The following is a 24,113-nucleotide window of genomic DNA, read 5'->3' as shown; positions in this document are numbered from 1 at the left end:
GCGCGCGCGCCACAAACCGCGTCTCCTCCGCGTCGCACGCTCGCCCTCCCCCGAGCGCTCCTTGCGGCGGCGACGTTCGCCGCGACGGCGCGGCACGCGCTCGCGACGGAGGCGCTCATCTCTCACGACCTGCCGCGGGAGGACTCGGTTACGAAGTCACGCGCGAGTTTTGAGGCTCGAGGGCGTGTCTTTCGTGCGCGCAAGTCCGGTGCGACCGTGGCGAATGACACACGCACGCGCTCGGTCACCCTATCTGAGCTGGCCGATTGTCTGCTCCTGCTTCGTCGGAGGCATCGCGCGTTGCTGCGGTGGATGGCTCACAGTGACTCGATTGGTTCCGTTTGGTCTGGAACAGGCAAACAGTCGGAACTCCCAAAATATCTGGCAAATTCCAAATTTCGGCGTGACTCCGATCGCGTTCACGCGCACAGGTGTTCGTTGCGGAGCTCGGCCCAATTGCTTTTGGCGCAGGGTGCTTCCTCATACCGTCACAACCGACCAAAGCGAACGCCGCCAAAAAAACCTGACGAAGTGCAAGTAGGCATCTTTTTTGAAGTCCTGGCACGATCCCTGGTACCCGTCCACTTCAGACAAGCCTCAGCGCACGGTTCGCTAAGGAACAGGTGAGCTCAACGAACACACCGGCCCATTCCGCTTCGAGTTCGGGACGCGATCGCGGTCCCATCGTCGAGATTGTCCACGCCCTGTCGCCGTCTGCGAGCCTTTTTTTCAGCCCCCTTTCAAGGGGGATCTCCCCGCGTCGCGAGGACCCCACGCCGCCGACCCCGAGCGCTGACCCGCGCCCTCCCCGTTCCCAACAGAAAGGAGAAAGATGGCTCAGACTCCCACTTTCAAGCTCATCCTCGTCGGTGACGGTGGTACCGGTGAGTGTCCCGACCGTCCCGCCAGATCCCGAGTTCCGACGCGTCCCCCTCCAGATCGACGATCGGCGAAAGCTCGCGACGCCGCCGCGCGCCATAGAGATCCGCGTCCTGACCCGCCCACCTTCCACCCGCCTCACTCCCTCAGGCAAGACCACCTTCGTCAAGCGTCACTTGACCGGCGAGTTCGAGAAGAAGTACCTTCGTGAGTGCCCCGCGCGCGCTGAGCATCCCGTCACCCGCCGTGCCCCCCGGGGTGCAACGTTTCACGAGAGATCCAACCCCGTCGTCGAACCCGTTTTTAAACTCACATCCGCCGCCGGCGCGACCGACTCGACTGAAGCGTCCCCCGCATCTCCCCACGTCCCCTTCGTCCCTTCTCCGCAGCCACCGTCGGCGTGGCGGTTCACCCCCTCGAGTTTCACACCAACTGCGGTCCCATCCGCTTCGACTGCTGGGACACCGCGGGCCAGGAGAAGTTCGGCGGCCTCCGCGATGGCTACTACATCCACGGCCAGTGCGCCATCATCATGTTCGACGTGACCTCCCGCACCACCTACAAGAACGTGCCCACGTGGCACCGTGATATCACCCGCGTGTGCGAGGACATCCCCATCGTCCTCTGCGGCAACAAGGTGGACGTGCGCAACCGCCAGGTGCGCGCCAAGACGATCACCTTCCACCGCAAGAAGAACCTCCAGTACTACGAGCTCTCCGCCAAGTCCAACTACAACTTCGAGAAGCCCTTCCTCTACCTCGCGCGCAAGCTCGCGGGCGACCCCACCCTCCAGTTCGTGGAGTCCCCAGCCCTCGCCCCGCCCGAGGTCACCATCGATCCCGCGGAGCAGGCGCAGTACGAGGCGGAGCTCGCCAACGCCGCCGCGCAGCCGCTGCCCGACGAGGACGAGGACCTCGGAGACGCGTAAAGTTAATTCGCGTTGGTGCGAAGGAGGAAACGCGAGGAACGCGGGCGGTGGACGCCGCGTGAGGTTGGTAAACAGGACGGGTCCCTTGAGAGGAGGGAACACGGCACGAGTGTTGGGGTCCGCTGACGGAACAGCCGACTGCACCGTTTCGCAAACATAGACACGGGTGATGAAGGGAACCCCCGAGTGGGCGGGGTTCGTCTTAGCTAAGGAGGATGCGAGAGGAGGATACTACATAAAAAACAACGCACCGAATCTTAACGAGAATGTCGACCAACACTCGCGCGAATCGAACGACGATCCAAAAGCGTCGTCCAAACGCTCCCCCTCCTCGCGTCGTTCCTTTGCGTCTCCTCTCACTCCCGTCACTCGACATCCTCGTCCATGAGGTTCAAGTTCTCCGCCCTGGACGGCGTTCGAAGCTTGTAGTTCAGCACCGAGCGCCACCTCGTCTTCGCCCGCTTCCTCGCGTCCGGCGTCGCGCTCCCGCTCGTCGGCTCCCGCCTCGGCAGCCTGTTCGTCGCCTCGAGCGCCTCCCTCGTCGCCGCGTTCAAATCGTCCCAGCACACCGCGCAGTAGCACTTGCTCTCGGGGTCGCACCTTCCCTTCGTCCCGTGCGGGCTGACCCGCGTGTGCGCCTGGCAGTACGCGCGCTGGCACAATCCGCAGTAGTGCTTCTGGTACATCATGCGGAAGTCGCCCATGGAGCTCCACCGGTCCCACCTCGCGTTACAACCCACGACGCAGCACCGACCCTTCTTCTTGGGCTCGCTCGACAACCCGCAGACCACGGGCGCGACGTCGATGTCGCCAGCTGTGTCGTCGTCGTCGTCGTCGTCGTCGCTCGCGTAAAACGAACCGTTCGCCGAGTTGGACCCGACCACCGCCCCGTTCACCGCCGCTACCGACGGAGAGGACAGGATCGCCTCGTCGGACGCGTCCGCCACCCCCGCCGCCACCGCCGCCGCCATCGCCGACTCCAGGACCCTCGCGCGGTCGTACCGGGGCTGAGGCCCCGCGAGACCCGGCGGCGGCGGGGACGCGCGGTCCTCGTCGCCGTTGGCCGTCGCCTCATCCGTGCGCGGCGGGGGCTCGCGTGCTCCTGAATCCGCGGCGGCGTTCTCGCGGTGCGACTTTGGGCGCCTCAGCAAAAACTGAACCCCCCTCGTCGCGACAAAGGATGCGCCGTTGAGAGCGAACCTGGTGGCGATACCCGCGGCGATGAGGAAAGTTCCGAGGGCGCTGTACAAACTTCCGAGCAAGGTGGAGCGGTTCGAACCCGTGGCGGTTCGAACCCGCGGGTTCGAACCCGTGACGACGGTGTTCCCGGCGGTGATCGAGTCGCTCTCCACCTGGCCTCCACCCGCGCGAACTCCTTCCCTCTTGTACGATCTTCGCAGCGGTTTCATCTCCACCGACGCGGATTCATCGCTCACTCCCCCGCCGTGCCCTCCCCACGCGACAACCCTGAACCTCAGCGGCACGTTCCGACCGTTTCCGACCCCGGCCGCCAAGGCAGCCGCCGCCATCTCCCTCGTCGGCGTCACGAACGCCTTGGCGCTGTGTACCTCGTCGTCCTCGTCCTCGTGCGTCGCCCCGCCGCATACGCGCCACTCGTGAGAACCCGGTTCCCTCACCTGCACCGCGTACGCGTGAACCGGCGGGTGGCCGTGCTGTCGGGGCGGCCTCCACTTGACGACGACGACGTCCTCGGCGACGACGGCGGCTCGGACGTCCGTGGGTTCGCCGGGCGATCGACCGAGCTGCAGGAGCTGCCGCTTCAGCGCGCGGGTGAGCTGGGCTCGGTGCAGCGCGCTCTCGACGCCCAGTTCCTCTCTCAGCGCGGCGCCGTCGTCGGCCAGGAGGGCGGGAAAGTCCAGCAGCGTGATGCCGTGCGACATGAAGCGCTCGGCGTACTGGGGAAAGTTGAGGCCGTGACGGACCCACCGCGCGACTTTGTGCGGTCGCAGCATCTGGTTCTTGGTGCTGGTCAGCGACACCATGAGCTCCTCGGCGTCGATGGCGTCGCCGGTGTCCTGCCCGTCGATGCGCTCTTGCACCGCGCGCACGGCGTCCGCGACCTCGACGTCGGTGTCGAAGTCCTTTCCGCCGACGCTGGACGCCACGTACGCGCCGAGCTCGTCGCCGCGGACCTGGCCGTCGCCGTCAGCGTCGAGCGAGCTGAAGAAGGATCGGATCTCCTCGCGCTGGGTCTCGCTCGCCTCGCCCGCCTTGACCTCGTTGGGATCCGCCCAGCGCCGGGTCTTGGGCGACGACGCGGCGATGACCGGAACAGGTACGATGAGGAGCGCGACGAGGCAAGCGACGAGGCTGGCGGTCAGGAGGCATCGACGGGCGCCCCTCCGAGTCACGTGGCGAGTTGCGTTGTCTTCGAAGCTCGCTTCTGAACCGTTCGTCTTCGCCGAGTCGCGCGCGTCCGATCGCGCGGCGGGCTCCGATGCCCGGCTTTGATCTCCCATCGAACCCACCTGTATATCACGCCCCCGACCCGCGTCGCGATCTGCCCACGTCGCGCGCCCTGATGTGAGGGGCGCGGGGCTCGTGTCACTCATTATTCGTCAGCAGCTCGTTTTCCCGTGCAACACACCCGTCTGGAGTCCTCGTTCAAGCGCAAGTTCTCGCCGCTCCTCGTCAAAACGACCCGGCGCCCCCGACCCGCGGACTCGAAGCCCGGGCAGGCCGTTGAACGATGACGCATCATTAGCGCGCGACGAACGCCGCGCGTCAGCATCGCGAGAGGGAGCGTCACCCACCGGCACCCACCGGCGCCCGCTGACCCGGGCTCGTCCGAGAGTAATTGAGTCAGGAGCGCGGTTCGCGGGATGGGCTGGTTCAGGAGGCTCACCGGCGTGTCGCTGAAGTCCAAATCCAGGACCGGCTCGCCCGCACCGCGCGATCCCGCAGACGTCGACCAAGCCGCGACGCCCCCCGGACCCTCCAGCCGACCCGCCGCGCTCGAGGCGGGCGCGTCGCCCCAAATCCCGGGATCGCCTCGCGCGTCCAACCCCGGCGCGCACAGGCCCGGGCACAGGCGCACGCGCTCCCGCGAGGCGTTCGGGGGCAGGGACGACGGCATCCCCGTCGTGCCCCCCCGCTCGCCGGGATTCGACGCCGCCCGAGGGCACCAGGGCTTCCGCGATGACCCGCACGCGCGCTCGCCCAGGGGCCCCTCGTCGGGCCCTCCGTCGTTTGGCCGATCATCCCCGTCGCCCGGGGGATCGGTGCGCGGCGGCGACGAGTTCGTCCGTCCGCTCGGCCTCTCTAACCTCGGCGAGCACGCGCGGATCTCGAACGGCGGCGGCGGCGGCACGCACGGCGGCGACGGCGACGGCACAGCTGGCGGCGGGTGGGGGTCCAACACAGCTGGCGGGTTGGGGTCCAGGCCGCGGCACAGGCGCTTGGGAAGCCGCGGCAGCGTCGGCGCGGACACGACGAGCTCGGGCCACTCCGACGATCGTACAGACACGGTTCGCACGGGCTTTTACCTCGCGCCCGCGCCCATGAAACCCCGGCGGTGGACCAAGGGCGACTGCCTCGGGAGCGGGTCGTTCGGCACCGTCTACCTCGGCCTGAACGGCGAGACGGGCGAGCTCTTCGCCGTCAAGGAGGTGGCGATGACGAGGAGAACCGGCGATACTGGAGGGGGTTTAGGCCTAAACCCACAACCGGAGGAGGGAGGGATCGACGCGTCCGCGACAGAGGCGGTGGAGCAGCTCGAGCAGGAGGTGGAACTCCTGTCTAGGCTTCAGCACCCGAACATCGTGCGATACGTTGGGATATCGAGGGAGTCCAGGGCGCTGTACATTTTCCTCGAGTACGTTCCCGGCGGGTCCATCGCGAGTTTACTGTCGCGGTTCGGCGCGTTCGAGGAGAGCGTCATCTCGGTGTACACGCGGCAAATTTTGATCGGGCTGGATTACCTGCACTCGCAGCGGTGCGTGCACAGGGACATCAAGGGCGGGAACATCCTGGTGGAGAAGAGCGGCAGGATCAAGCTCGCGGATTTTGGGATGGCCAAATCTCTCGTCGAGCAGATGGCAGACGGGGGGTCGTTCAAGGGATCCGCGTACTGGATGGCGCCCGAGGTTATCCGGCAGAAGGGCAGCGGTAACCATCCGGCGGCGGACGTGTGGAGCGTGGGATGCACCGTGATCGAGATGGCCAGCGGCGAGCACCCGTGGGGCGACTGCAGCGGGCAGGTACAGGCGATATTCAAGATTGCGAGCACGAAGGAGCTCCCGCGCGTCCCCGAGCAGCTCTCGCCCGCGGCGTCCGAGTTTGTGCTCATGTGCCTGCAGCGCGACCCGGACGCTCGCCCCGACAGCGAGGCGCTCCTGCTCCACCCCTTCGTCGTCAACGCTCAGGTGGACGTGGAGGTACCCGCGTTGCGCTACGAGGGCTACTGGTCCGACGAGTTTGACGAGGACGACTCTCGGTTCGGCGGTTTTGACGGCGGGAGCGAGCACGGGGCGCCGACGAGCGGGCCCGCGAGCTCGACCGGTCCGAGCGACGCGGCGCACTCAAAAGCCGCCGGGGGGGGTTTCGTCACGAGTGGCTCCTCCGACAACAGCTCGAGCCACCGCGGGGAGCGCGACGAGAGATGCGACGACGACGATTTGAACGACGACGACAAAATGGACAGGGCTCGGCTTCCGTCGGACTCGGGGTCTCCTCCCGGGGCGTGGACGGCGCGGGGAGCGAGCGGGAGGGGGCGGCACTCGCGCCGCGGGTCTAGGACGTCGCTGCCGGACGTTTCGTCGCGACGCTCGCCGCCGCCGCCGCTGCCGAGGGTGGGGGACTGGAGGACGGAGGTGGAGGCGATGCGGGGCGCGTACGGAGGGGACGAGGAGGAGGGAGAGGGAACGGCGGGCGGGGGCGGGGGCGGCGGGGGCGGCCGCGCGGCGGGGGAGGAGGTTGAGTTTGGGGCGAGCGCGCGGTCGATGCGAGTGCGGGGTTTGCTCGACCTACCGCCGCTGCCCGCGATGGGCGCGCCGAAGCCGCCGACGCTTGCGACGCTCACGCGGACGAAGGAGTAGGACGACGTGGAATCCAACCGTCAATCGGATCGAACGTGAACCAGTGCTCGAGTGCGAGAAACTGTAATGTCTCCGTAGGATGCGTTCATCCAGTAGCTCTATCAGACGTCCCAGAAGCGCCCAAAGCTGAAGGTCTCGCCAGCGATTCCGCCCCAACTTTCACCGCAAACATGTTTTCACCACTGTTTTCACACCGCCGAAGAGCCGATTTTGGACCAAACTGCCGAACGCGCGCCCCGAAGTGTTGTGTTTTTGATTAAGTGTTATGATAGCCGAAGTCCGCATGGTTGAAAATCTAGAAATTATTTTTTGGGGCCCGATTTTTTTCACCCTAAAAAAAAGGGGAGTGCAAAATCACGTGCCATCGGTTGTTCAAGTTAGGTCGTGGCACGCTCCCGAAAGGTCGTGGCACGCTCATCAGAAAGACGCCGCCCACGGAATCGCCGCCCACGGGTCCATGTCGGCATCCGAGTCCCCCGCAGAGAAGTGCTCCGCGGGACACGATATGAGCCTCCGGCCCAAGAAACGCGCCGCCAAGGATGAGGAGGACAGCAAGGAGGATGTCCAGGGTAGGAAGGCGGCGAAGGGCTCGTGCCACTGCTGTGGGGGCATGCTGAAACGAAACCCCGATTTCGCCAAGGTGTGCGGGACTTGCGGCGCCAGGTTCCACACCTACGACTGCGGCAACAGGCGCGGCGACGTGGGTTTCAGAGATTACAGCAATTGTCTTAGGGTGAGTCACATCTCCGCTCGAATCCGCCGTGGCTCCCGTCCGGGAACGGGCGCGCCCCACCAGCCGATCCAAAAGAGATGCCTTCTAAGAGAGGGCTGTTTTCATTGGGTGACGCGTCGAAAAAAATCCCCCGGTCTGCCAATTCCTCCCCGCCCCCGCCGAGAAAAAAAAACTGGCACTCACCCAGCCCCCTTTCGCCCTCTCCGCTCCCCGAAACAGTGCTTCAAGATGTGCGCGTGCGTCGACGGGCCGGTGGTTTGCCACGTCACGGCACTGCGCCAGTCCCGCCAGGCGAAACGCTCGCACGCGGGCTCCGTCTGCCTCGCCGGGCCCACGTCTGGGCCTTTCGGCGCGGATCCCTCGTCTAAATCCGGGTCTTTCGACCTGGACCCCGCGTCCGAGTCCGGGTCTTTCGACTTGGGAAAGGAAACGCCGTCGCTTCACGCCGTCGCCCCTCTTGGCAGCGACTACTTCGACGAACCCGACGAGGCGTTCGGGTGCGAGGAGGATGACGCGTACGGCTTCGACGCGGGCTGCGTCCGACCTGCACCCGCCGACGATGTTAATCCCGTCCGGGTCGCCGCCGCGGTGTCGAAGAACCCGGCAACGACCCAGGGCGTCGCCGGCGCGGCGGGCGGGTTCGTGAAGTACGTGAGGCACGAGTGGCTCCCCGTGGATCTAGGTGTGGAGAACGAGGCGCTCAGGCGCGAGGTGGAGGAGCTGCGGCGGGAGGAGGAATACCTCCGGACGCAGCTTCGGTTGGCCAGGCGGGAGGCAAAGTCCATGGTCCGGGCGAAGACTCTCAGCGATATCAGCGACATGGTCAGGAAGGAGCGGGAGGGAGGCGACCGGCCAAATAATTTGTTGCCGGCAACCGTCGCCGAAATCACGGACAATGCGTGGACAACGGAAATGACCAAGACGTACAAGGAGCAGGCGGACTGGGCAGGCCTGGTTAAATCGTAGAGGGTGACGCGAGAACGCATTCAACATCCCATCACTTGCAATTCAAGAAGCTAGGTTTTAGAAGACAAGTCAGCCCCCCGTTCGTTCGCCGTCCCTGCTTGACTACCGCTCCGTCTAGAGGTTGGTGGACTTGAAGTGATCGTCGTCGATGGTGGAGTACAGGTGGCCCTCGTTGACCAGGTGCTCCACGGCTTCGCGCACCTGTGCCTCGGTGAACCGCCCGTTGAGCTGCTGCACGACGACGTCGATCTTCACGCCCTCGTCGCGGCGCCCGTCGGGACCCTCGAAGATCGCCTTGGCCTGGTCCACGCAGCTTCCGCCGGGGTCGACGGCGGGCGCGGACGCGGGCGCCGAGGAGGGCGCGGCGTACGCGGTGCCAGCCGCCGGCTTGGCATCCGCTCGCTGCGCGTTGTGCGAGTTGCAGTAGACAGCCTCGAGGAAGTGGTAGGTGACCTCGTTGTGGTCCTGGACGGGACGGACGCTGAACGCGACGACGGAGGTGTCGCTGCCGAACTGCTTGACGTGCCCGTAGACGCGAGCGTACTTGCCCACGACGAGCTCATCCTTTCTGGACGACGCGTCTGCGTCATCCGCGTCGACCCACTGCTTGACGATGACGGTGCCCGTGCCGTCGTCGAGGGTGTACACCTGGTTGGTGGCGGTGTCGCTCGCCTCGATGATCTTACCGAGGAGGGTGATGTTGTGGACCTCCTCGCCGTTGACGCGAAGGCCGTCGTCCTGCGCGCAGTCGCGAGCCGAGCGAGATGGGCGAAAAAATCGTCAGTGTTTGCGTGCGCGCGGGTTCAAAACCACAGCTGGGCGGGTTTGAAATCGAGCCGGATCTGGGACGGAGAGGTGCGCGCGTTGGGACGCGGGGGCGACATCGGTCCGCGAACGCACCACGTTGGACGCCGCGATCGCGGTCTGGAGCATCTTGACCGTCACCGGGACGAGCGAGTCGGGGCGACCCTGGCCGCGCTGCGAAAGGAGAGAGGCGAGGGGAAGTGCAGGGTGAGAGGCGAGCGCGAGGCGAGATTTTGAACCGGGGTGCCCAGGTGCGAGGCCGCCGCGCGATTCCACGTCGGGGCCGACCCGCGAGGGTTTATCTCGCGTCGTGGTCGTATCGAGATACGGGGTGATGATACGACGTGGGCGAGTGGGAAGTAGGACTCACCCCGCCGGCCGCGCCGGTCGCCGCGCCGGTGGCGCCAGTCGGGGTGGGCATGAAGCCATCCCCCGCGAACTGAGTCGCGCTGCCGTCGTATCCGCCGTACATCTCTGTCGCGTCTGCTTCTGACTACCTAGGAAGAATCGAGCCGCTCCTTCTAATATGGAGGCGACGTCGGGCGAGGTGCGAACTGAGCGTTCGACTTCGCGCGGTGATGTGTAAGCGCCTCGTGGCGTCTTGGGGGTGCCAAGGTCTTCTCAGTTCAAAATGAGATCGACTTTTCTAAAAGTTTATCGAATTAGACATGCTTTATCACTGTATCTTCATACGATTACACCTGCACTTTATCCCTATTTACCGAGAAATATGATCGAGGGTAAGGCTTTTAGCACTGCCTCTCCTCTGCCACGTGGTTTCTGCGTCGCTTCAGAAGATGGCGAGTCGCCGCTCGAAGAAGCAGCCCGAGGCCGGCGGTAAAGCCGGCCTCGCGTACATCGTCGCCGCTGTCGCGGTGCTCATCGCGATCGCCGTCAAGTTCGCGCCTCCTGGTCTTCTGAACGACGTCGCGTCCTCCTCATCCGCGTCCGGCAATGCGCGCCGCGCGATGACGATCGAGGGATCGAGAATACCGGCCATCGAAGCCTTCGACGCGTCGGGCGGCGTCGTCGCCGTCGCGAAGGACGACGGTCCTTACGACGCGGCGCTCGTCATCGGCTACGGCGTAGACAATAAGTTCCCGTCCACGCCCGCTCTCGAGTCGCGAACGCTGCTCGGCGCGCAGCTCTTCTGCGCGAAGAGCGCGAAGAACCTCATCTTAACCGGCGCTCCCGTGGACTACTCGTGGGAGAACGTCTCCCCCGCGGAGACGATGCGCCACTTCGCCGAGAAGCTCATCGCCAACTACACCAAGACGGAGTACGTCCACGACTCGTACCCCAAGTGCCCGCTCCCGGGGTTCGGATACGTCTACCCGGGCCCGCCGGAGGGCGCGTCCAAGGATGGCCGGGGCGAGCACAGGCGCATCCGAGAGCTCACGGGCAACTCGGGCGGTTGCGAGCACCGCGCGAGGCGGCACACGTGCGTCGGGAAGAAGTTCACGTGGGTGCTCGAGGAGGCGAGCATGAACACGCGGGAGAGCGCGATATTCTCGTTCGAGGAGGCGAAGAAGAGGGGCTGGAGCAAGATCGTAATCGTCGCCAACGACGATCAGCTGCGAACGGCAAAGGTGTACGCATCCGTAGCGGAGGAGATGGCGGCGGCGGATCCGGAGGCGGCGATGACGATCCGCGTAGCGAGGACGCCGGATTGAACGACGTACGCGCCGCGTTTTGGCGTTTTATTATCTTTGTCGATCGGTCACTTTTTATAACATAGGTGGCATCCTGAACATCAAGACGCGTCCTCAGTCGATGTCCTCCAGGGCGGTTTCCACGTTCTTGTGCAGGCCGCTGCGCCACTCGTCGATCCTCTTCCTGAGATCCGTCGCGTCTCGAAGCATCGACTCGTCGAGCGGTGTCCGGCTGAACGGGTCGGTGCCGTCCCCGGTGAGCAGGTGCCGCCTGATCGTCTCCCTGTCCACGACGACGCCGCTCCCGGGCAGCGTCACCGGGTCCGTCATGACGCTCTGCATAATCGGATCGACGAAATCCTCGGGGACGTCGACCTCGTCCTCAGCCTTGCGCCGCCGCTCTATGTCCTCGCGGGTGTCGCGGACCCTGCGCACCACGTCCCTGAGCTCCGCGATCGCCTCTTCGCGGCCGGTGAACGCGCCAAAGTGTTCCTCCCAGTCGAAGGCGCATATGTACTCCAGCTGCGAGATGTTATTTTCGCCGGCGCCCGCCGCGAGCTCGTCGGCGACGGTGTCCGACACTTCGTTCACGCCGAACTCCTCGCCCCGCCCCTCCACCCACGCCGCGGCCGCCACCTCGAGGTTCAGGATTATCCCCGCGATGGGCGCCAGGACGGGCGCGCGAGAGATCTTGTCGGCGACGAAAACCGGGAGTTTCATGCTGAGCGCCTGTTCAAACAGCTTGGCGTCGGAGCCCGCTCCGCACGTGTGCCCGAGGACGAAGAGCAAAATCTCCACGAGCCGCTTCATGCGCATGGACGCTGAGCTGTCCAGAAACGCGACGGGGAGCTCGAGCGTGAGAAACTCGAGCACGCGTTCGAGGGTCACGCTGAGTTCCAGCATGACCGTGCACTTTCGCTGCAGGTTTCGAGCCGCCGCCGCGCGCTGGCGCATGTCGAGCATCTCCTTCAGCGCGACGCCGAATTCGGTGATCGTCCAGTTGAGAGTGTTGAACACGCGGTCGAGGAACTTTTCCAGAAGCTTTGGATCGCTCTTGAAGGTTTCCACGATGAGCGCCTGGAAGAGAGGGCTGGAGCTGTCCACGGAGTTTGCGATGGCCTCCGCGAGCGCCGCGTCGGGAGACGCCGCGTGATCATCCTCGCCGCGTTGACTGTTCGCGACGACCGCGACGTTCCCGGTCTCCCGGTAACGGTCGGCGCTATCCTTCTTGATCGCCTTGATCGCAGCGAGGACCTTGATCGCCTTGTTGTCGTACTGCCCGAACCCGACACCCTTGCACAGTCGGAGAAGTATGTTGGACACCGGGATCCAGAACCTGCTGTCGAACGATCGGAGCAGCGAGGGCACCATCTCCGCGCGCGCCTCCTCGTTCGCCTCGAACACGGCGACGTACTCCTTGTACTGCAGCAGCACGGACACCGACTGCAGCATCATGTCGCGGACGTCCGGGTTCACGACGCGCTCATCCGCGAAGTGTCGCACGAGGAGCTTGACCACGCCGTGCAGCCCCGGGCTGGCGGCGGCTCGAGCCGGGGCGACGGGCGCGTACGGCGGGTCACCGCGACGAAGCGCGTGGAACGAGTCGATGAGAACCTCGAGGTGGTACGCGGGGACGTGCTGGAGGAGCGCACCCTTCTTGGTGGCGACGCCGGGGATGGAGCAGCTGCCCGCGGTGTCGTCGCCGTCATTCTCGTCGTCATTCTCGTCGTCATTCTCGTCGTCGTCGGTGTCGACGTTTTCTCGCTCGACCGAGCCCTCCAACTCGCTCCCGTCTCCGCCAGCCGCCTCCGCATCTTCCTCCTCCTCATCGTCGTCATCCTCATCGTCGCTGGAGTCTCCTGCGGACGAAACGCTACCGCCGTCGTCCCCGTCCCCGTCCTCGTCGTCGGTGTCTGACGGCAGCTTGCGCGGCTCCCCGCCCCGCTCCATCGCCGCGAGGATCACCCGAGCCTGGTACGCCGCCGCCGCGAACATTCCAGCCTGCTGCTCCGGGCGGTGCAGCGTCGCCCTGTGCCACCAGCACACCCGCGAGCTCTCGACGACCTCGTCCCGAAGCTTGACGATCTCCTCTTTCAACTCGCCAATGAAAACGCTCGCGCTCTCGCGAGCCTCGTCAGCCGCCGCGGTAAATTCCGCGCCCTCGTCGACCAACGCCACGTCGTAGCGCTCCTGGAGGTCCCGCGTCGCGACCGCGATGGCGCCCGCGACCTCGTCCGACACCAGGCCCTGGCTCGCCAGCTGACGCGCCTCGGTCAGCGCGGCGCGGAGGCGCTGGATGAACGCCTCGCTCGCGTTTTCGCCGGGGGGATACGCCGCGGACTCGTTTGAGATTGACTGGAGCTGGGTCATGATTTTGGTCTGCGCGTTGTGCCGCTGATGCGCAGCCTCCACCTTGGGGAGGTTCTCGCAGTACTCCTCGAGATGTTTCGCGGCCTGGATCTGGGTCTGCAGCTGACCCGCGGCGCTCCTGTACTGGGCGCCGACGGCGAGGTGGTACATGAACTGGATAGAGTCGAAGTGCCACGCGTTGGCGTGCTTCTGGTGCCATGTCAGCGGGGGCAAACCCGCCTCAGAAAAATCCGGGACGTCGTTCACGAGTTTCATCGCGGCGGTGGGTCGAAGCGCGCTCGCGTCGATTTCCAGCGCGGGCGCCAAATGATCCTCCGGGTACTCCTTCCGAACGTGCGAGACGCCGCCTCCAAAGAGGGGAAGATCGAACTGGTGTGCGAAGCTGTTGTAATATCCAAGTGGGTGCCACTTGCCCAGCCCGTCAAAGAACGGTTTCCACGTTGGGTTCTCCAGTTCGGGTCGGATGAGCGCGAGCATCGCGAAGTAGAGGGCGCCCATCACGCTCGGATCCGTTCGCCTCGCCCGACCGTGCTGCCCGGGTACGTTCTTCTTGAGCAGCGCGGCGAGCCATATGGTCCCGTGGGCGCCAAAGGGTCCTCCGGGACCAAATTGCATTATCACGCACTCGCCACTTCGGTCTTGCCACGCTTTGCCGCCGTGATTCCAGACGGCGTCGACGAGCCCGCAGTGAAGCGCACACGATCTCGACATCGCCGCGCTGAGTTTCAAACCCGCCGCCTTGCATCTCTGCTCAGATTCCCGCCCGCCCGCGTGTCGACCGCCGTCAGCCGCCCTGAACACCGCCTCGGACGCGGCGGCGCCCGGCCACCACACCGACGACGCGGGGAGCATCGCCTCGAGGTCTCGAGGGCTCGGTGACTTCAACGTCAGCAAATCCTCGAGCTCCGCGTGCCACTTGGCGTGGGACATCCAAGCTCTTCGAGCGTATCTATCGCAAGCGATTGCCACGGCAAACGCCAGCGGCGAATGCGACGGCAAACCGGACGTCTTCTCGCTCGCCCCCGGCTCGATCGACGACGTCCCCTGAATAGACTCGGGATCCTCGAGGAACGGGGTCGAGCGGACCTCCTCGGCGAGCGCGCGGGTCAGCTCGCCGACGAACAGGGCGTACTCCGAGTTGGAAAAGTTTGCGTAGTCGAACTCGTCCCCAGACTCCGGACCCATTTCATTCAATTCGACCCGGAAGCGGCCGTCGTACAAACCGACGCGCAGCAAACGCATCGTGCGCTCGAACTCGTCGACGCGCCTTCGTTCCCCCGCGCGAGTGACCGTTCGTATCAACCCGCGTCGCCGGTCGCGGATCAGGCGCCGCCGCGCGCGAACGGCGTCGTCCTCGTCGATGCCCTCCGCGGGACCCGCCGCCTGCAGCGTGGCGCACGCGAGCATCGCCTCGTCGTCCCACGTCAGCAGCGCGGGCGTCCCGCTCTGCCGATACATCGTCCCCGACGCCTCGCAGCGGTAGGTCACGTTCGACGGAGCCGGGTCGTCGACGCCGCCGAAAGCGCAGAGCCGCGCAAACGCCTCGACGGATTTGCGCCACGCCGGCGCGACGTCGGCGGCGGCGGTGAGCGGCGCGTGGCCCTCGCGCGGGTACCGCATGGGCGAGCTCCCGAAGTTGAGGTCCATCGCCTCGTTGACGCTGAGGGACACGGCTGGGAAGTACGCGAGGCCGGGTTGCGACCGTCGAACGTTCCGGAACGCCACCCCCATGGACGCGCCGTTCCGAAGGTAGCTCACCGTGCCACCGCCGTCCTCGTCCGAATTGAGGTCGATGCAGCACGTGATGACGTCGCCGGGGACCCACGGTTGGCCGTAAGGCTGGCACGCCACGTTCCACTTGCGAACCCTGTGCCCGTCGAAAGCGTACGAGTCCTGCGCGTCGCCCACGCCGTGCTCCTGCGTGAACGGGCATCGCACGGTGGCCCAGCCGATCTGCATTATGCCCGCGGTGCGTATGGTGACCTCGTACTGCCACCTGCCGCCGAAGACGCAGGCGTTGGCGCGAAAGCTGCAAAAGTTGGAGCGGGAGGAGACGGAGGTGTTTGGGCCGTGCGGGCCGTCGCCGAGGTGCATGTCCCCCGAGGCGGATGCGCGTTCGACGGCGACGACGCGGGGTCCGATGCGACCGATCGCGAGGTCGCGCTCCTGCGCCGCGGTGAGCTTCGGATCGTCGGCGTCCGCTCCGTCCGCTTCGTCCGCTTCGTCCGCCCCGTCCGCTCCGTTCGCTTCGTTCGCTTCGTTCGCTTCGTTCGCCTCGTTCGCGCCGTCGCCGTCGTCCTCGCTCGCTTCGCCGTCCCTCCAGGAGCGACAGATGGCGCCGACGCGCGCCCAGTCCACGCGCGTGGCGGACGATCCGACGCCGTTGAACGGCACGACGGATTCGCCCTCCACCTTGGGATCGACGCCGAGCACGCGGCACACGTATCGCCTGAGCTCGTCGATCGCCCGAGGGTCGCCCCGCTCGCCGACCTCGCCCTTCTCGGACCTCCCGTCCGATCCCTTCGGCTCCCGAACCAACTCCCGAACGATCTCGTCGCGCGCCACCCCGCCCGCGGCATCCCGCCCGTCGTCGCCGATGCCCATCCTCTTCGTCCGCGCGCGTCCAACCCTAAAACCCGGCCGAGCTTGCGCCGACGCTCCGCGGAGAGTGACCGAGGCCGAGGCCCCGGTAACCTGGGAGGGCACTTTCAGTAAACCCGGCGCTCGCTCGTTCGACCTGACGCAGGGCGGATTTCACGCAGATGGGATGGATTGAAAACGGTTCCGCTAGTAGTACTCGCTGAACACCCTGTCCGATGCGGGTGACGGCGCCTCCGCCGCGGTCGCCCGCGCCACCGACTTGAGCGCCTCTCCCCGCGTCATCTCCTCCGCGCGACGGATCACCGGCATGAGCGGCGGCGTCGCCTCGCGCCGCGCCCTCGCCGCCCAATCCGTCTTGCCCCGCTCGTGAAAAAACGCGTGGCGCTTGATGTCGTCGACGCCGCCGGAGAGCATGCCGAGCCTCCTGCTGGTGTCCACGACGCACAGCTTGCTCACCAGGTCCTTGGCGCGGAGCTGGAACCCGTCCTTGAACCGCAGGTCCGCGGTGAGGATCCTGCGGTGGCGCTGCGAATCCGACTTGGCCTGGAACGGCGCGTACCCCGCCAGCATCTCGAAGACCAAGACGCCAAACGCCCAGTAATCCGCGGACCGGTCGTACCCCTGCGACAGCATCACCTCCGGCGCCATGTAGTCGCTCGTGCCACACGTGGTGTACGTCCGTTCGCCCGGTCGCAGGGGCTTGCAGAACCCGAGGTCGGCGAGCTTGAGGTGGCCTTCGCCGTCGATGAGGATGTTCTCGGGCTTGAGGTCGCGATACACGTACCCCCGCCCGTGGAGGTACTCGAGGGCGAGGAGAACCTCGGAGGCGTAGAACACCGCGGCGGGAGGGGCGAATACGCCCTTCTCGGTGCCGTTGACGAGGAGCTGGAACAAGTCGCCGCCGGGCATGAAGTCCATCACGAGGTAGAGGTGAGCGGAATCCTGAAACGAGCACAACGACTGCATCACGAACGGGGAATCGCCGAACGATCGCATGAGCGTCCTCTCGCGCATGATGTTCTCCGCCTGGTCCAGACGGAGCAGCTTACGCTTGGACATCACCTTGACGCAGCAGTGCGCGTTGCCCAGGTTCGTCGCGAGAGCCAGGTAGACCTCGCCGGACATGCCCACGCCGAGCTCCTTGTGGAAGGAGAGATCCCGCCGGCGCACGGTGGCGCGACCCCTGCCGTCCCTCCATCGAACCGCGCGCGTCTCGCCACCTTGAGCGGCGGAGGACCGACGCTCGACGTACCGCCTGAGGTACGACGACGCGCCGAACCCCCCGGTCGATCCGGAGGTGTCGTGGGCGACGTGCGCGGAGTGGTTCGCGCGTCGAAGTTGAGCGCGAGCCGCGAGCATCCCGCCGCCGGCGCCGTCGCACCCGACCCTCGCCGCCGCGCCCGTTCCAATTCCCGGGCTCGTCGTCTGGCGGGTCGCGTTTAAGCGCCTGGGGAGCGTGCTCGGCGCCTTTGCGCGGTCCTGCGCGGTGGCGTAGTGGTAGTTTCGAGTCCGCACGCGCATGGCGTCGATGACGTCGGGGCCGAGCATCCGTACAAACGCGTCGCGGTCCAGACTGAGCGTCTGTACCCCCGTCAGGGCGACGACGGTGGCGGTGGGTTCCGCCCCCTGAAGCGCAGCCACCTCGCCGAAGTAATCGCCGGGCTTCAGGCGATTGATCTCCTTGCCCCCGACGAGCTCGACGGAGCACTCCCCGCGCTCGATGATGTGGAACTTGGCGCCCTCCGCCTTGCCCCGGACGCAAATGGCGTGGCCCCTGGCGAACGCGCACGGCACGACGGCGTCCGCCAGTCGCTTCCTGTCGTACTCGTCGAGCCGCTCCAAGGTCTTCACCCCGCCAAGGAGCCGCTCGTACGCCTCGCGTCGCTGGAACGCGCCCCGCGACAGCGTTCGCTTGAACGTCTCGCGATCGAGCGCCCAGACGGTGGTCGCCTTTAAGCCGCACCGAACCGTCGCCGTCCGCGGCACGGAGTGGAGGAGCGCGACCTCGCCGAAGGTATCCCCGGGCCACAGCGTCCTGACCTCTGTATCCTCCTCCTCGTTGTTGGCGTGGTGGTCGGCACCTTGTTCGTCCCCGTCGCGATGCACGGTGACCGCCGCGGATCCCGCGACGACGACGTAAAAGTTGAAGCCCTCCTCGCCCTGCCTGACCACCGCCTCGCCCGCGGCGTACTCGAGGCGGTACATGGCGCGGAACAGCGCGTCCCTGTCCTCGGCGCGGAGCGAATCGAAAATTGCGATGCCCTCGCACGCGGATGCGATGGTGGCGACGTCGGACGCGGCCTTCTGCGCCACCACGCCGCCGTCGGAGGGAAGCCTGCGCTCGCGCGAGGCGGTTCCTTTTCCGGAGCGGGCATCCTCGGAACGGGCGCGGGCGTCACCGGGGATCGAGTCGGCGCGGCGGGCGTCGACGAGCGCGAGTCTGCGGCGCACTCGCACCTCTAGTTCCTCTACGTCGATGGACGACATGAACGGATCCAGGGGCGACCTGCGCGCTGGACGATGGGGCGGGTTCGGGGCGCGATGGGACGTAAGCGGCATCGCTTCCAAAATGAGATGAGCCAAAACAGACGATCGGGTGCGACGGGCGGGGGAGGACGCGAGTCGGGGACGAATATCGCATCGGAGGTCGGCGAACCTTCGAACTTGAAAGGGCGACCACTCGGCGTGGCGAGGTGAGAGCGGAGGTCGTGAGCGAGCGATAGTGAGCGCGCCTCGAAGTGGCATCCTCCTGGCCAAAAACGGTTAAACTTGCGGAGATTGGCGTTGCCGTGCGTGGTGCCTCGTCCGCCAGACCATTCGTGTGATCATTTCTTCCCGACAAAACACATGCAAACAGTTACCTCGAGCAGTCGAAACTCGAGCATTAACGCTAAATAGAGAAATGAATGGGGGCAAAGGAGGGAAAGATGGAGGAAGAAATCGGCGCTTCGTTTTTTTGAGTTTTCTCGCAGGACCGAGGAGAAAAGCGGGGAGCAGGGATCACGGGCGCCCTCTTTAAACGCGCGCGAATCGTTGCGTGAAGCAAAGGTTCAAGCTTCGCTAGCAAACATGGGTTTCGCCAACATCTGGGCTACCAAGGCTGAGTGCAACGGCAAGGGCCAGCGCCGCTGGTGAGTGCATCTCCGGCCACGCGCGGGACCGGGAAACGGTGCCTCTCTCGCCAAATTTTGGCGGTTGGCGGCTCCGCTCGACGCCGATCTCGGGTCGATGCGAGCGCGTGGACGACCCACGGGGCGTCGATATCGTCCCGCTGCGACCTTTGGTCGATTCGGACGCGTCGATTCGATCCTTCCGCGGCCGTCTCCGCACCGTTCCCGGGGCACCCTCCCGATGGGTTTTCTAGGGTTTTATGCCCCAACCCTGACCGATTTCTCCCCTGACCTTCGCTGACCCCTCGCCCCCTCTCCCTCCCTCAACAGCCGCGTGTGCGCAAACCAGTGGGGTATCATTCGCAAGTACAACCTCAACATCTGCAGGCAGTGCTTCCGCGAGTATGCCAAGGACATCGGCTTCGTGAAGGTGAGTGTCCGCGAAGCTTTCCCAAAAACCGCCCCCTCGAAAGGTGTTGGCGCGATCGGGCTTTCAGTCTAGTCTGTGTCGCGCGCGCCGTCTTCGCGAGAGGCTGCGTTCGATCGAGACGCGCGCGGGACGGAAACTCGACTCGACATCGAACGCGCGTTCCGACGCGTGATCGCGTCTGATCGAGTCCCGTCCCACCCGTCCCCGCGCGCGGTGTCGGTTCGGCCCGCCAGGCAGGAGCCGATCCGCCCCTCCCGCCCCCGAGGTCGATCACGCCGCCGACGTAAACTGACGTTCCTTCCCGCCCTCTCCTACGCAGAACAACTAAGCGCGCCGTGTCTGTGCGCTACGCTCGGGGCGAGCTAGCGAATATTAGGGTGGATTTCGTGCATCTTCTAGATGTAATATACACTGCATTCGGTGTTTGAACGACGAAGCCGGGGAGGCGCACTAAAAGTTTACCGGCCACTCATCGTCGACGCTCGCCCCCCCCCCCGAGTCTCCCGACGACGTCCCCACCCGTCTCAACTAAACCGCGCCCACGCGTCGCGTCCCGAGCGCGCGTCCCGCCGTCCGTGCCGTCCTACTCCCCGGGCTCCGCACCGTTCGCGCCTCTCCCGTACCTGACCTTCGCCAGCGGCTCGCGCTGCGGGGGCGACGAGGTGGGGAGGGGGGGGGTAAGGGTCGGTCAGGTCGAGTCGTCGGGGTCGAGTCGGGGCGGGAGAAGACGCGACGCGGCGGGACGGTGCGAGGCGCGGTTCGTCACGTTCGTTCGACGCACCTTCCACTCCCTCAAGTTCAGCTTGAGCACCGCCGCGTCCGGCGGGTCCAGCCGCTTGTAATAGTTTTGCACCACCCCATCCTCGACGAAGCCGAAGCGCTTGTAGAATGCGATCGCCTCGGTGTTCGGCGTGTGCACGTGGAGGTAGGCATCCTCGATGAACGTGTCCGCGGATCCCTCGTTCAGCGCGTGCCTAAGCAGCCTGGTGCCTATCGCCCCGTTCCGGTGGGGAGCGTACACCCCCACGGTCATCAGGTAGAGCCTAGCGCCTGACTTCAGCGGCGTGAGCTCCAGCCTGCACGCTATGGCGCCCACGAGCTCATCGCCGATGTACGCCAGCTGCGTCACCCTCCCCGCTGCGGCGCACTCCTGGTAAAACTTATCCTGCGGAGAGGGTGGCGGCCGGGTGTCGAAGGTGAGCGTCGCGATGCGTCGTGCGCTTGTTACCCTGCGCGGAAGGTGCGGGCGTGAGGGAGGGCGGACGCACCGAGTATCGTATGGGGAACACGACGGAGTTGAGCCTCCGGAGCTCAGGCTCATTCTCCGGGGTGAGATCCCGGAATGTCACTTCCACGGGTCCCCGCTGCTCGTCGTCGCTGTCCATCTCGCGGCGACAGTTGTGGCTCGCGCTTTTTTGGCTTTTTTAAATGGAGAAGCGTGCAGAGTCACTCCGCGCCCGCTGGCCCGGATGTCGCACCACTCGGTGGTGGCCCGGCTCTGCTTCGGGCGCCTCGCGGCACCCGGCGGGGGCAGGGCCGCGCGACGCCTCGCCGCGCACTGCGCGGCGTCGCACCACGACCATCACGGAGATGACCGGGGCGGCAGGAGACACGGCTCGGCGACCGCGGGCGCGACGGGCTCGACGCACCCCGGCCCTTCCTCCGCGCCCGCCGGCGACGCGTCGCGACGCGTCGGCCGCGCGCTGCAGGCGCTGCGACTCGAGGAGTCCCGGGGGCACGTGGACGTCCGCGGCGCGAGGAGCCTGTTCAGCGAGTACGCCGCGAGCGAGCTGACCAAGATCGGGACGGAGGTTTTACCGCCAGGGAGCGACGGGCGCGAGCGGTGGGAGCGCCGCGTGGCGGGGGGTTTCGCGAGGTATCGCGCCCTCTCCCCGCCGCAGAGGGCGACGCTCGTGGCGGAGGCCCAGCAGCTGCTACTCGGGGGAGCATCGCACACCGCGCATCATCCCCCGGGATCCCCGGCTCCCAACCCGGGGATCCCGGGGCCGGAGTCGTTCCGCCGGGAGATGACGCCGCCGCCCACGTCCCAGCTCCACGCCCAATCTCCACCCGAGCCCACGCCGCCCGAGCCCGAGTCCGGAAACCTCGCGGACTTCTACTCCACCCACCCGGCGCCCAGGGAGAGGGGCAAACCCGGCGGCAAAGGCGTGGTCACAGAGAGCAGGAGCTGGGAAGACGCCCTCGCGCAGGACGTCCGACAGCGCGAGGAGGTTGTCCAGGTGTCGTCCGCCGACGCGATCGGCGACGAGGGCGGCGGCGCGAGCGACGCGACGGTTCGTATTCCAACCGCCGTGGCGTCCGTCCTCGCCGGCGCCCTGGGTGACGCGCAGCTTGCGCCCGGGTCCAACGGCGTGCGATCGATGTCGCTCGAAGGCGAGACGCAGGGGAGCGATAAGTGGCTCGCCCTCCGGTCCTCGCGGCTCACCGCGTCCGCGTTCAGCAACGCGTGCGGGTTCTGGCGGGGCGGTCGGAACGAGCTGTGGGAGGAGAAGCTCGGGCTGGCGGAGCCCTTCGCGGGCAACGAAGCCACCGAGTGGGGCAGCGGCAAGGAGGACGAAGCCGTGGCGGCGTACAAAAATCTCACCGGAGCCGACGTGTCGCACATGCTGTTCAGGGTGCTCTCGCCGGATGAGGCCGAGCTGTGGCTGGGGGCATCGCCCGACGGGCTCATCGCCGCGCCGGGCGCCGCGGACGTGGACCCCGCCACCGGCGTCCCGCCCGGAGTGCTGGAGATCAAGTGCCCGTGGAACAAGGGCGACCCGGTGGGGGCCAAGCCGTACCCTCGCGCGCCGTGGTACTACGTCCCGCAGGTGCAGGGGCTGATGGCGGTGTTCGACAGGCAGTGGTGCGACCTGTTCTGCTACACCGTGGAGCACGGCAGCGCGATATACAGGGTGGAGAGGGATCCAGAGTACTGGGCCATGATGTACCGCGCGCTTAGCGATTTTTGGTGGCAGCACGTGGTGCCCGGCAAACACGCCATAGCCGCGGGGGAGGATCCCGAACGGTTCAGGCCGAGCGAGACGCACGCGCTGACGGACGAGCTGAAGAGGCGGAGCAGGGAGATCAGTAACGCGGCGCAGATGAGGCGGTACACGGCGCGGGACACCAGGGGATCGGGGTAGCGTTCAATAGCAAGCTGTGTGTGTAAAAACGTCAAGTCTGCCAGTTCAGTGTCAGGTATCCCGTAGCCCCTGTCAGGTCGCCTGTGATGGAGAACACAACCCCAGCTCCGAGGGAAGTTCTCCTTCCTCGGACTCGTCTCGCGAGCCGCACACTGACAGGAGCGGCGACGATGACCCGGTGTGTCTGCGCTTTGGGTCCGCGGGTCCTCGAGTCCGCGGCGGCGGCGACGCGCACGTCGCCTCGCCGCGCGCGGAACGCCTCCGCCGCGGTTCGGACCCGGACCTTCCGGAAGATGTCCCTTCAGCGTCAGCATTCCCGAAAGTCTAATGGTTGCCGAGTCGTCGTCGCGGCGTTGCCCGACGAGATTTCCGGGCTCGCGTACGTATCCCCCGCATCCTCTCGCACCATAATCTCCGCATCTGGCAACCCCGCGGTCTCGCAGCTCGCCCTGGGCTCGCGCAAGGCGGCCGCCGCGACCGCACCCGCAAAGGCACCCGCGGCGGTCGTCACGTTTCCCACGGGCTCGCACCTGGTCGCCGCGGTCGGGCTCTTCGCGCTCGGCTCCGTCGCCGCGTGCGCTGCCGCGTTCATGGTCGTCATGGCCCCAGCGCTCAAGGCCATGGAGCGCGCCTCGTTGGCCACCGAAAAGGCGAGCGAGCAGATGGAAAAGGCCGCCGCGGAGTTTGAGAAGCTCTCCGTGCAGACGAACATCGATCTGCCTCGAACTTTAGAGGAGATGGAGAAGGCGAGCGAGGAGTGGGACGCGCTGGGCGAGGAGCTGAGGGAGATCATCGGCAACGTGGAGCGATGGGGCAAGTTCAGCGGCGCGGAGGAGGCGCTGACGAAGCTCACGGAGAGCATCCTCGAGGAGCCGAGCCGAGCCATCGACGGAGCCAGGGACGAGGCGGAGTCGTACCTGAAGCGACTCACCAACGACTTCGACCGCGCGATGGGGCAGCTCAGCGATTGGGAGCGGCAGCTGAAGGGGGCGGTGGAGGGGTGGGAGCAGTCTTGGGACGAGAATGCGAGGTTCATCGACGACGGACTCGACGGCTCGGGCGACGACGTCGACGTCAAGGCGAGGGACGAGATGATCGAACGGCGCAACGCCAGGCGGGCGAAAGTGAAGGAGGCGCTCGCCGCGGCGGAGGCGGCGACGGAGCAGGCGCGGGAGGCGAGCAGGGCGCTGCTGAGCGACGATTCGGGGGACGACGCGAACGGCGGGGAGGATGCACAGACGAAGGAGGAGAAGCTGCTGGAGATGGGGAAGCAGGCGGATGAGGTGAGCCAGCGCATGAAGGTGGCACTGCTCGCCATGGAGGAGGCCAAGGGTGAGACAAACTCGGCGAGGGACTCGTGGAAGTGAGCTCGGATCATCTACGATGACGCGTGTTGAGTCTCGTGGCGGTTCCGTAACGACGCCCGTGAATTTTTAT

The 24,113-nt window shown here is 66.2% G+C and overlaps 13 protein-coding genes across 13 annotated transcripts; 7 read left to right on the top strand and 6 right to left on the bottom strand.

Annotated features, from left to right (window-relative positions):
* Positions 1-832: 832 nt before the first annotated feature.
* Positions 833-1,807, top strand: MICPUN_82870 (predicted protein; the record flags this gene model as incomplete). Its single annotated transcript, XM_002503255.1, has 3 exons — positions 833-884; positions 1,030-1,086; positions 1,269-1,807. 3 exons carry the CDS (start codon positions 833-835, stop codon positions 1,805-1,807), a joined length of 648 nt encoding a protein of 215 aa, XP_002503301.1.
* Positions 1,808-2,172: 365 nt separating this feature from the next.
* Positions 2,173-4,380, bottom strand: MICPUN_59468 (predicted protein; the record flags this gene model as incomplete). Its single annotated transcript, XM_002502896.1, has 1 exon — positions 2,173-4,380. The coding sequence occupies one exon, from the start codon at positions 4,378-4,380 to the stop codon at positions 2,173-2,175; it is 2,208 nt and encodes a 735-aa protein (XP_002502942.1).
* Positions 4,381-5,328: 948 nt separating this feature from the next.
* MICPUN_82554 (predicted protein) lies at positions 5,329-6,183 on the top strand (the record flags this gene model as incomplete). The annotated part of the gene is made up of 2 exons (XM_002503254.1): positions 5,329-5,473; positions 5,528-6,183. Coding segments are annotated over 2 exons (801 nt in total), but the record flags the coding sequence as incomplete, so codon positions are not given.
* Positions 6,184-7,321: 1,138 nt separating this feature from the next.
* Positions 7,322-8,563, top strand: MICPUN_59466 (predicted protein; the record flags this gene model as incomplete). Its single annotated transcript, XM_002503253.1, has 1 exon — positions 7,322-8,563. The coding sequence occupies one exon, from the start codon at positions 7,322-7,324 to the stop codon at positions 8,561-8,563; it is 1,242 nt and encodes a 413-aa protein (XP_002503299.1).
* A 114-nt stretch (positions 8,564-8,677) lies between these two features.
* MICPUN_101095 (predicted protein) lies at positions 8,678-9,788 on the bottom strand (the record flags this gene model as incomplete). Its single annotated transcript, XM_002502895.1, has 3 exons — positions 8,678-9,301; positions 9,464-9,541; positions 9,738-9,788. 3 exons carry the CDS (start codon positions 9,786-9,788, stop codon positions 8,678-8,680), a joined length of 753 nt encoding a protein of 250 aa, XP_002502941.1.
* A 376-nt stretch (positions 9,789-10,164) lies between these two features.
* MICPUN_59464 (predicted protein) lies at positions 10,165-11,040 on the top strand (the record flags this gene model as incomplete). Its single annotated transcript, XM_002503252.1, has 1 exon — positions 10,165-11,040. One exon carries the CDS (start codon positions 10,165-10,167, stop codon positions 11,038-11,040), a length of 876 nt encoding a protein of 291 aa, XP_002503298.1.
* A 93-nt stretch (positions 11,041-11,133) lies between these two features.
* On the bottom strand, positions 11,134-15,993 carry MICPUN_59463 (predicted protein; the record flags this gene model as incomplete). The annotated part of the gene is made up of 1 exon (XM_002502894.1): positions 11,134-15,993. The coding sequence occupies one exon, from the start codon at positions 15,991-15,993 to the stop codon at positions 11,134-11,136; it is 4,860 nt and encodes a 1,619-aa protein (XP_002502940.1).
* Positions 15,994-16,176: 183 nt separating this feature from the next.
* On the bottom strand, positions 16,177-16,986 carry MICPUN_82505 (predicted protein; the record flags this gene model as incomplete). Its single annotated transcript, XM_002502893.1, has 1 exon — positions 16,177-16,986. One exon carries the CDS (start codon positions 16,984-16,986, stop codon positions 16,177-16,179), a length of 810 nt encoding a protein of 269 aa, XP_002502939.1.
* Positions 16,987-17,526: 540 nt separating this feature from the next.
* On the bottom strand, positions 17,527-18,477 carry MICPUN_82640 (predicted protein; the record flags this gene model as incomplete). The annotated part of the gene is made up of 2 exons (XM_002502892.1): positions 17,527-18,045; positions 18,097-18,477. Coding segments are annotated over 2 exons (900 nt in total), but the record flags the coding sequence as incomplete, so codon positions are not given.
* A 546-nt stretch (positions 18,478-19,023) lies between these two features.
* On the top strand, positions 19,024-19,959 carry MICPUN_91099 (predicted protein). The gene is made up of 3 exons (XM_002503251.1): positions 19,024-19,121; positions 19,431-19,530; positions 19,850-19,959. Exons 1-3 carry the CDS (start codon positions 19,060-19,062, stop codon positions 19,856-19,858), a joined length of 171 nt encoding a protein of 56 aa, XP_002503297.1. The 5' UTR covers positions 19,024-19,059; the 3' UTR covers positions 19,859-19,959.
* A 154-nt stretch (positions 19,960-20,113) lies between these two features.
* MICPUN_59460 (predicted protein) lies at positions 20,114-20,915 on the bottom strand (the record flags this gene model as incomplete). Its single annotated transcript, XM_002502891.1, has 3 exons — positions 20,114-20,176; positions 20,312-20,695; positions 20,799-20,915. 3 exons carry the CDS (start codon positions 20,913-20,915, stop codon positions 20,114-20,116), a joined length of 564 nt encoding a protein of 187 aa, XP_002502937.1.
* A 996-nt stretch (positions 20,916-21,911) lies between these two features.
* MICPUN_83134 (predicted protein) lies at positions 21,912-22,676 on the top strand (the record flags this gene model as incomplete). The annotated part of the gene is made up of 1 exon (XM_002503250.1): positions 21,912-22,676. One exon carries the CDS (start codon positions 21,912-21,914, stop codon positions 22,674-22,676), a length of 765 nt encoding a protein of 254 aa, XP_002503296.1.
* A 599-nt stretch (positions 22,677-23,275) lies between these two features.
* On the top strand, positions 23,276-24,043 carry MICPUN_101091 (predicted protein; the record flags this gene model as incomplete). Its single annotated transcript, XM_002503249.1, has 1 exon — positions 23,276-24,043. The coding sequence occupies one exon, from the start codon at positions 23,276-23,278 to the stop codon at positions 24,041-24,043; it is 768 nt and encodes a 255-aa protein (XP_002503295.1).
* Positions 24,044-24,113: the final 70 nt, after the last annotated feature.

Source organism: Micromonas commoda, chromosome 6, assembly GCF_000090985.2.
Source record: "Micromonas commoda chromosome 6, complete sequence".
Taxonomy (NCBI): domain Eukaryota; kingdom Viridiplantae; phylum Chlorophyta; class Mamiellophyceae; order Mamiellales; family Mamiellaceae; genus Micromonas; species Micromonas commoda.
The sequence above is the reverse complement of the archived record's forward strand: the minus strand, read 5'-3'. Positions and strand labels throughout refer to the sequence as shown.